The sequence below is a fragment of the Fopius arisanus genome, unplaced genomic scaffold, assembly GCF_000806365.1.
Source record: "Fopius arisanus strain USDA-PBARC FA_bdor unplaced genomic scaffold, ASM80636v1 scaffold00051, whole genome shotgun sequence".
Classification (NCBI taxonomy): domain Eukaryota; kingdom Metazoa; phylum Arthropoda; class Insecta; order Hymenoptera; family Braconidae; genus Fopius; species Fopius arisanus.
In genome coordinates, this window is record NW_011887790.1 from 273356 (window position 1) to 283122 (window position 9767).

General features: G+C 34.6%; 3 protein-coding genes across 4 annotated transcripts; 2 read left to right on the forward strand and 1 right to left on the reverse strand.

Annotated features, from left to right (window-relative positions):
- Positions 1-46: 46 nt before the first annotated feature.
- Positions 47-2073, reverse strand: LOC105267874 (muscle M-line assembly protein unc-89-like). The gene is made up of 2 exons (XM_011307012.1): positions 892-2073; positions 47-470 (listed from the first exon to the last, which is right to left on the reverse strand). The coding sequence occupies exons 1-2, from the start codon at positions 1900-1902 to the stop codon at positions 174-176; spliced, it is 1308 nt and encodes a 435-aa protein (XP_011305314.1). The 5' UTR covers positions 1903-2073; the 3' UTR covers positions 47-173.
- A 1012-nt stretch (positions 2074-3085) lies between these two features.
- On the forward strand, positions 3086-4658 carry LOC105267877 (uncharacterized). 2 transcript variants are annotated; one of them, XM_011307014.1, is made up of 3 exons: positions 3086-3160; positions 4254-4325; positions 4435-4658. In XM_011307014.1, exons 1-3 carry the CDS (start codon positions 3101-3103, stop codon positions 4606-4608), a joined length of 306 nt encoding a protein of 101 aa, XP_011305316.1. In that variant the 5' UTR covers positions 3086-3100; the 3' UTR covers positions 4609-4658. The 2 variants fall into 2 exon arrangements, with proteins under 2 accessions (XP_011305316.1, XP_011305317.1); XM_011307015.1 differs by lacking the exon at positions 3086-3160 and adding an exon at positions 3201-3256.
- A 3181-nt stretch (positions 4659-7839) lies between these two features.
- On the forward strand, positions 7840-8697 carry LOC105267878 (uncharacterized). Its single transcript, XM_011307016.1, has 3 exons — positions 7840-8143; positions 8225-8293; positions 8366-8697. The coding sequence occupies exons 1-3, from the start codon at positions 8084-8086 to the stop codon at positions 8567-8569; spliced, it is 333 nt and encodes a 110-aa protein (XP_011305318.1). The 5' UTR covers positions 7840-8083; the 3' UTR covers positions 8570-8697.
- The last annotated feature ends 1070 nt before the right edge of the window (positions 8698-9767 follow it).

Here is a 9767-nt window from a genome sequence, read left to right on the forward strand (position 1 = left end):
CAATTTCTATGAAAGCATTTAAAATTATGATTCCATAGACGGCGGACTTTTCGGAAATTACAAATTACGCATTAAATTTTCATTTCCCGAAAATATTGTTTCGTTAACAATTTATAAAAAAGTAGAAAATATACTGTATTTAAAGGACACATTTTTCGTTACATTTAGCTGATTTAAATCGTCGGCTCGTCCAGGGACATTTTCCAATGGTTAATTTTATCGCTGACGCTAAATCCACTCCATTCATCGATGCTCTCTGAAGTTCTGGGTCTGATTCTGAAGGCCTCGGAATACTCCTTTGGATACTGGGGAATGAAAAAATCGGACAGATTTGGAATGAAGTCTTTGGGCCGTGGCTCTGGATCCTTGCTCCTTGTCAATCTCATAGGCAATTGTTTCTCGTCAACACTGATATCCACCAAGTCGTGGTAAACTGATTCGGACGGGGGAATATCGAGCGCTGACGATATCTGTGGAATTATGAAAAAATTGTATAAATCCTACAAAGACAAATTTATCAAACAAACATGTAACGGTGTAATTATTCTCTCATTATGTTATATTATTATTATTAACTAATGCACTTAACATTTTTCCAAGAATATACGTTTATATATTCTAAAAATGATGATAAATTCATTAAAGTAATTTAATCCGAACGTATCGTAAATTAATTGAACTATAATTGGTGTTAATGAATAGAATTAATTGAAGTTCATATTCAACGAAACATCCTCCACAGAAAAAAAATCAAAACAATTCGAAAAATTGATAAAAAATAATCATAATAATAATACAAATCGTCCATTAAATTAAAATGACAGCGACAATTTTCTAATATTTGCTGTGGTCTAACATGCGCTAATCTAGTGAATGAACATTAATGAATACCTTTCCATTGACGAGATCCTTGTAACCCCCAGGAAGATTGTCTAAATTCCCAACAACTTTTTTTCTCCTCACCTCCTCCAACTTTTTAATAGTGCAGACGATAGAGTTATATTCAGGCCGTCGCAGCAGATCTCCAGGTTCACTATCAATCTTCGGTACCTTCTCATCGCCCTCCTCTCCATTTCCTCGGTCCCTAAAAACCCCAGGCCCAACGAACACCTGGGGAATGGGTCTGGCCACTCGCCTCAGGACTTTGACTTCATTTCTCTTCGTTTCGGGTGTTTTCTTCCCCTTCATGCATGGCATCAGGCCCAAACTCCTTCTTCCAGAAGTTGTGGCTTCTCTTGGAGGACATCCTCCACCTCTAGGCTTTCTAACACTGGTCAAATGTCCTTTCGATACAGAAGAATAATTATTCTCTTTCTTATCAATTGTTTTAGATTTTTTTACGTCAATTCTTGCTGGAACTGTATTCAACACCTTCTTGTTAACGTTCTCCTTGTTTTCGATTTTTCGGTCAATCCCCGAGGGTCTTCCTGGCTTATTCTGCGTCGATGGGGCATTTTTAGGCTTCAGGATGGATTTTGAGGGAATTCTTACTGGTGAGTTGACTATTTTTTTTGGGTCTGGAGGCTTTTTTGTGGGTTGAGGTGGTTTTTTCCTCTGTTTATCTGCCATTTTGAGCTCTTCCAGTTTCTTCTGGAGATAGTCCAAGTCGTGGGAGGGTTTTTTGGGTCTTCTGGAATCCTCTGAGGATGATGGGAGGGTTGACGAATTCGGTTTTACCTCAGGCTGTAGTGGTCTTGGTGGGTTTCGGAGATTTGGCACGACATTTTCGGGTTCTGAGAGTGAGCTTTCTTCCTGGGCGGAGCGAATTAATTTCACAGGGTGTTTCAAGATCACTACCTCGCGAATTTTAGGACCTTGAAAAGGTCCGAGGCCTTTGGAATCCTCGGGAGCCTGGGTAAACCTCACCTTAGGCTGCGTCAAGGGGTTTGCAGGGTCCGACATTTTTGGAAATGCTTCGGGATTTACACTGAACTTATTGATGATAAGCGCTGGGTTGATTTTACTTTTGGAGGAGTCATCAGAGGCTAGGGTAAAACTCTGAAGATTGGGGGTTAGCACGAGGATGTCTGGGATTTTGACAGATCATTTACTACTATTTCCCGCGTTTTTTTGTAGTCTTCTTTGCGCCGAACTTCAAACGCTAGAGTAACAACTACACTCCCTCGGAAGACCAGAAGTCCCCTAGGATCAACTTTTAATTTCACTAGAAGTTACCAGAGCGGTGGCGACTTTTTCAAAATTTAGCGCCGAATTCGAAAGAGATGACTCAATCCAAATTGACTCGATGGTAATTAGATTCGGAATGAATTCAAATAATTCCAATTGACAAGTACAAAGAGAACACAGTAAGTTAATTCAGAATAATTCAACTTTCCATTCTTCAAAGGTAGTAAAAGAATCATGGAGTAATTCGATTAAATTTCTTAAACATGAATGAATGGATGAATGAATGAATGAATGAATGAATGAAATAATGAAGAGAGAAATACCTGGATAGAATGATTCTTTTAAACCGAATACAACAAATTTCCCTTCTTTAAAAATAGTAATAAACAAATGGTTTAATAATGCTATTTAATTTCTTGTACGCAAATTAAAATAATCAACCGCATTGGAGACGTACGGTGGGGGCTAGAGGGGGAAAACAAACTTGTGCGACGATTTATTGTTCCCGATTAATTTAATTCACGTTCAGGAAATTAGATAAGGGGCTTTTGTCGTTCTTTATGAATTTTCACGAAATCTAATAATCTTTGTTACTAAATAGAAGCATTATCTTTGTCGGATTTTCAGTCTGGTGAAACGTAACTAAAAATGGATGAATTAGAAGAATTTTAATAAGAGTGCAAGGTGAAAAAAATATAAAGTTAAAAGCATCGAATAATACACGGAATCAATGTGAAACGCCAGTGTCATTAATCAATTCGGATGTAACTTCATCCACTACTTAATAATTATTCATAAATGAATTGGAGAATTCATAAATCAATTGGAGTGAAAATTGTTTAATTTTGTGGGGCCCACCTGGGAAAATAGTGCGAGGGCCATTCTTTTTTCGTTTTTCAGCACCAGCAGAATATAAAGGGAGACATCATTTGGGAGGAGTCAGTTCGCATCAGGCAATTATAAAAGTCTTAAGATGCACGGCGAAATATTCCTTACCTTAATGATCATTGCAGTCTCTTGTGGTGTATCACGGGTGAGTTAAACTATTATCTATAAGTGAATAATGTGTTTCCGTAACGCTCTCTTTTTCTTCTGTTCGTTGGATAATTTCTCTCCCTCTTGTATGGAGGTAACATAGTGCAAATTTATTCGAAAGCTCATTGAACTAGTTTAAAAAAATACGTGACTTATGGGATCCCCACAATTTTTCATGGAGTGATGGCATTTCGATCGTGGAAATGTGATTTCCATGTTTTATCAAGTGTTTTACCTAGATTACAACTTTCGGTAATTTTTTCTATATTTCTAGAACAAGTGGATAGGAATATTTATATATCATTTTGAAGAGCATTTTAGGCTCTTTGGAATAGCATCAGTTGCATCTGAATTACACGGAGAGAAAAACACTGGAAAAATTACGGAACGTTTACGTCATCGTGGGATGACCTCGCTTTTCGGGATAAAGTACTGAGAGTATAATAAAGTACTTTACGAAACTTTCAGGACAATTTTTATGGTACCTCCAGTACTTTCCCCTCAAAATCAAGGTTACCCCACGTCTACGCAACATTTCGGTAATTTTTCGTGTATTTTTCTGTCCGTGTAGTTGCGTTTTTGTAAAGTTCTTCATTAAAAACAAAAAATTTTAACTATTATATACAGGCCTTCAAATTTGGATCTATTGCTGATTATTGTAGTAGTCGATATGCATTAGGGTAAAAAATATTCCATCCCATTTAGAAGGACCGAATACACTATTTATAGAATCGTTTGGATATCCCGACTATATCAATTTGATGAAGAGTTATCGATCAAAATCTGTCTAACTTCACGTGTCACGTTTTGAAAAATAGTCATTCCGTGTAAATAGAATCCACACCATCTCTTATAATTCCCACAAATACCGATACATTTCATTTTCATAGACAAACTTATCGAATATATTGTCCAAAACAGCGAAGAGGAAATAAGAATTATAGAAAAAATGTATAATTTTGCATTTTGTTAATCAAAAACGTTAAACTGATTAGCTGCAATCGGATAATACGTAGTCACTAAAAAAATTATTTTTGCATTAAATCATCGTTAAAATCCTTTTTCATAATATTATTTAAATTCAATAATAGGGATCTCCCTTGCATTGCGATCTTGGAATGGATTATTGGTGTCTCTCAGAAGTTACTGCTCGAGAATGCAGAGTAAGTTGAATAAATTAAAACTTTCGGTACTGAATTCAAATTTTCGATTGATGCGAATCATAGGCCACGTTAAACCATTGGAATATCTGAATACTATTGTTACTTCCAGAAAGAATCGTTTTGCGGCATAATTCAGGAGGCGTGGAATTTTACGTCGACGACATCGAGTACAACTTCTCAACCAACATCTACTGCACATTCCCTGAAGATCGGGTGGCCTTATGTTACTCCTGCACCAGGTCGTTATACCGGTCTATATCCAAGTGGTATTTTCGGAAAATAAACATCAATACGAGTGGATAATTTATTTTTGTTATCAAGCTATGTAATTCTAGTTCATTAATTAATTTGATAAATAAAATAATTATTTCATTACTGTTTCATTTAAAATGACTAATGTAGAATGCCAGGAATTAATCACTTTCAAGGCTATCCTAAAATAATCAATGATCGAATAATTAGTTAATTTCGAAGAAACGCAAAAAGTTGATGATTTTTTTTATTTCAAGTAAAGTTCTTGCGTGTAATATAAAATGACAATTCCAGAAATTAAAGAAATTAATAATAAGTCCAATGGTATTAAATTATAATTATGATATAATTATCTTCCCATGAAACTAGAATGTCAAATATAATAGCCAGAAAGTTTATTTTGACAGTGACAAATCAGTTCGTTCCTTTTTCTGGACTTGCCTAGAAGATTAAAAAATACAATGCTTCGATGAAACAGCCACCTCCATTGAATAATTAGATATTAGTCTTAAACCCGAAGGTAAAAAATTACATCATTGATGTTATAATGATCATCACACCTAAAAGAGGTCGAATCGTCTTCAGACCCTTCAGAATTAATAGTTAAATGAGATGATTCACTAATTGATAAATTAAAAAATTATGTAATCAACCGAAATCAAGTTCTTTTATCGATGGCTTCATATATTTTTTTATTACAAAAATTCATTAGTGGGAGTAGAATGATGACGGTTAATTATGATGGTAAATTCTTCAGGTAAAGATGTAATACATATCATAGAAGATTATTGATATAACAGATTATGCGTCATTTAAATTCTGACCGTATCGAATCTAATAATGAAACGCGGCTAATCTATGCAAATTAAATCTCAAGGATACCTGAATTTTTATAAGGTACTTTTGTACTCTTCATTGTTAATTGAATGTATATCTCATACGCACATAAGCTATCAAGTTCAATTGATTAGAAAAGTAAACAGTATGGTATTTCCGCTGTTCTCATCAAACTATCATTTATAAAAAAATCAACCTGGACGATATATAAAGGAATTTGGCTCTACTGAACCGGAAATGAGTATTATTAACGCATGACGGTTCACATATCACTAGGCAATTATCGATACGATTAGTTCGTAGAGCGGTTTATATGGAAATTCTTCAATTCTCTCAATCGCACTTGAGAAAATACGAAAATTATGGATTCCCTATTTTTACCCATTCGCGGGATATAAAAGCGAGAAGTGCGATGGTTGAAGAATCAGTTTGCACTGAACAATCAGAGGATCTTCAAGATGTACACCAAAGTATTTCTTGCATTAATGATCATCCCAGTCTTTTGTGATTCATCACTGGTGAGTTCAACTTTAAGGATCGTTTGGATTATCTGGAAAAGATAATTTACTCCAAAATTGGGATTCCTAATTACTCTGGCAATTAATCGTTTTTTTTTCAATAATTGTTAGCTAGCGGTCTAGCGGTCGTCAACGACTAGAACGCTAGCTAACAATTATCGGAAAAAACAATTAATTGGCGGAGTAATTAGGAATCCCAATTTTGGAGTAAATTATCTTTCCGAGATACTCCATCCGGCCCTTAAAGCTATTTGTGCTCCGACGACTGTTGTTGTCTTCAAGAATGAAATTTTACTTTTTTACTTTTACTTGAATTCAATCATAGAGCTCATCTGGGAATTGCGACATCGGAGTGAGCTATTGGTGCTCATCAGAAGCTGCTGCAAAGGAGTGTCAAGTGAGTCTGATAAATTGAAACGTTCAGTATATTAACGAAATCATTGAACAACGAAAATTCATGTACTGTAAATTTTAATTCGATTGGGAATTCCAGAAAGAAGCATTTTGTCACACTATTCTATTGGCCACGAGGACTCAGGTGTTGATAGAACCAGCTAAGAACCCAACTTCTGCACCACTTCTACCATCGCATGGTTGGCCCTATGTTACCCCAGCACCAGGTCGTTATACTGGCCTGTATCCAGGAACATTCGGAAAATAAACATCAAGACGAATCACTGATTCAATTAATTGCAAAATGAGTAACAATTCTTCTGTCTTGCGAGTCATTTCTAGAGACTATCTAGAGACTACGCATTTGAATAATTTGAATGTATTATGATATTAAATAACAGCCTCATAAATCAGATAGTACATTAAACTGATTGTTTTTACTTATTATGCATAATTATCTTGTAATACATCTCCTTCCGTAATACCTGCACTCAAAATTATTTATTTATTCCAAATGAAATTCGTTAATTTTGAGGAGTGGATCAGTTAAAGGGTGACAGTTAAATCAAACATCAAACCTAATTCGCATTTAATACCTTTCAACGAATAATTAAAAAAAATTGAGGATCTTGAGACTAATTCGACTCTAATAATGAACCCAAAAGAGAAAGCGTGGAATACGGAGAACCGCAGAATTTGAAGTTTTAACGGGAAACTCAAAAATATTTGCTAAAATTAACGTAGCCTTGAGAAAATACTGAAAATTTCGACACAATTTTCTTCCACTGTTGTATGATTTTTACTAAGATTTTCTGAACTGTTGCTGAGCGTCATGATCACTAAACGTCAGCGTACATTTAATTATCCATTTTTCATTAGTCATTACCTAGTAAAAATATAGTCAACCGATTGTGGGGCACATGCCCCTGGATTAACTCCATTGATTATTATTGAGTTTCTTCAGATACTCAATTGTTTTACGATAAGAAATGGATGGAATTCTTTAATATTGATAATTAGATAATTTATCAGATGTTTTTTTCACGATTTACGTTTGATTTCATAAATAATTAACCTGTTATAAATTCATGCAGTCAATTTGGTATTCAACGATCCGAATTATATTCCCAACAATTTTTATTTGAAAAACTATCGAGTCATTGATTTAAAAAAAAATCTAAAGCGTGACACTCCATTTATGTGAAAAGTTGCCTAGATTCAGAAAATTTGAATCTCAAGTTCAAGGCGGACAATTTCAAACAGAAAGTGATCACCTTGCAACTATTTTTTTTTAACTACTCACCGTAAAAATTTTGACAAAAACATTTATTCCGACAGCAGTCTTAATTAATTTTTCTAAAATCCAGAAGATAAAACTCTATTAGTAATAGTAAAGACTTTTCCGAGTTCTTATCGGTCATAGTTTCCTCTTCAATCAATCGTGTTTTTGCCAACGTGAGATAATACTGCTATCTCATTCTAAGAATCGGAAACACCTACGCAAATGTCTATTCAAATCTACTCAATCGAAGAATAAACATTGTTAATAGCAGCGAAGCGCCATTTCACTCCACAATTTCTGTAATGTTCGCAATTGTAAAGTGTATCACATGGAAATTGCTCAATTATTGATGTCGCACCTGGAAAAATAGTGCGAGGTTCACGTTCAACTCATGTTCTCATTAATTGATAAAGTATAAAAGGAGCCATCAATTGGGAAGAAATCACTTGAGACTGAGAATTGAGCCGACCCTCAAGATGTGCGGCAAAGTGTTTATTGCTTTAATGATCATTGCAATCTCATGTGATTCATCACTGGTGAGTTTGAGTTTTTATCTTCCCTTCGCGTATTTTGTGCAATCTGAAAGACTAATTACTTTTGAATCTAATAATTTGTAGGGATCTTCTGTGGACTGCGCCAATCCCGCGATTTGGTGTCAAACAGAAGTTACAGCGAAGACGTGCGAGGTAAGTCGCGTCGATTGAAAGCTTCTGAATGAAATTTTTTAATGACTGAATGTTATTAATTATTGATTCCAGAAGGAAGAATTTTGTCTCATCATGCGAGATCAATTCTATGGAAAATCGCAAAAAGTTGATACGACCACAACTCCAGCACCAACAACAACTTCAGCTTCTGTGCCACTAGTTGCTCTACCTCCATCAAGTTCTACGTGGTTTTATGTTACCCCTGCACCTGGTCGTTACACTGGCTTGTATCCAGGTGGTATTTTTGGAAAGTAAATGTCACTGAGGTTTCTCAAAATCAATTTATAGCAATCACCCAAATTGTACATCTGAACAAAAGAAATTTATCATTTTATAGCAATTTGATAAATTAAATAGTGAAATAAAGTCTGATTGTACGTTCATTCAACTGTCATTAACCTGATTATAGTTATTTGAATCCTTTCCCCTGATCCAAGAGCTATTGAGTTCTGAAATCAAATCTCTAATCTATAGTCAGATCGATTAATTTTCCATTATTTGGGGGAATTACAAGTTTCTGTAATTACAAATAAAGTGATAATGGTGAGTTAAGGTAATTATTTCTCTTTGGGAGACTATTCAGGAGTTTATGAGAATTTATAATCTGAGGTGAATATTCCCTGTTGAATTGTATCGAATTTTTAGCAGTGATACTAGGTCAAAAAAGTGCGGAAATCGATTTTGTCCGCGAAATGGTGATTGAAATATAATTGAAGATCTATTTTTAAGATTAAGTGACAATATGTATACATATATACTTGAAGTCCGGATAGTTGTCTTATGTGTCATCGGAAAAATGACTGAAATAAGTCGTTCATCTTTTGAAAAAAATCAAGATTCAAATGCGAAGAGAATTAAATTTTTTATGGCGTATTTTGCTAGTTTCTTCGCAGTTGGTGTTGATCAGCACCGATGAAACTCGGCACCTGTGGAAATACAAGTGGCCCCTATTGATATTCAAAAAACAAACTGTATTCGTTGAAATCTCATTATACATCTGGTAAAATTATTGGTAAAATTTACTCACTAGTGACGAGTCACAAGAAATTGTTGCATAAGAGACAATTCATAACTTTTGAGCATCTTGATAGGTTGAAAAATTACTATATGAAACTAGTTCCTAATTAACATCTTGTTTGAGATTCCTTTGATAAAAGGTCAACGACCACTAAACTGCTTCAAAAGATGTACCATTAGTAGAATCCGATGTTCCTATAGTCGAATGGAACGAAGGAAACCTTGAAAGTTTTTTATTATAACAGTTGTACGTTAAAAGAAACTCGGAAAATTCAGAGGAATCTGACTTTCAAGAGTAGATTTTCATATTTTTTCACTTTTCCTAGAATAATTCGACTAAAAGGTGCAGAAGGAATTATCGATTTTTAATGCCAAAAATTCGTTGAAATTTCACTGGAAATCTTCTTTACGTATTAATGGTTAATTTGTTCTTCTT

Coding starts and splice junctions, on each gene's coding strand:
- LOC105267878 (XM_011307016.1), top strand. CDS start 8,084: ATGTGCGGCAAAGTGTTTATTGCTTTAATGATCATTGCAATCTCATGT. Junction 8,144..8,224: donor TCTCATGTGATTCATCACTG/GTGAGTTTGAGT, acceptor AATAATTTGTAG/GGATCTTCTGTGGACTGCGC. Junction 8,294..8,365: donor TTACAGCGAAGACGTGCGAG/GTAAGTCGCGTC, acceptor TATTGATTCCAG/AAGGAAGAATTTTGTCTCAT.
- LOC105267874 (XM_011307012.1), bottom strand. CDS start 1,902: ATGTCGGACCCTGCAAACCCCTTGACGCAGCCTAAGGTGAGGTTTACC. Junction 471..891: donor AGGATCTCGTCAATGGAAAG/GTATTCATTAAT, acceptor ATAATTCCACAG/ATATCGTCAGCGCTCGATAT.
- LOC105267877 (XM_011307014.1), top strand. CDS start 3,101: ATGCACGGCGAAATATTCCTTACCTTAATGATCATTGCAGTCTCTTGT. Junction 3,161..4,253: donor TCTCTTGTGGTGTATCACGG/GTGAGTTAAACT, acceptor ATTCAATAATAG/GGATCTCCCTTGCATTGCGA. Junction 4,326..4,434: donor TTACTGCTCGAGAATGCAGA/GTAAGTTGAATA, acceptor TGTTACTTCCAG/AAAGAATCGTTTTGCGGCAT.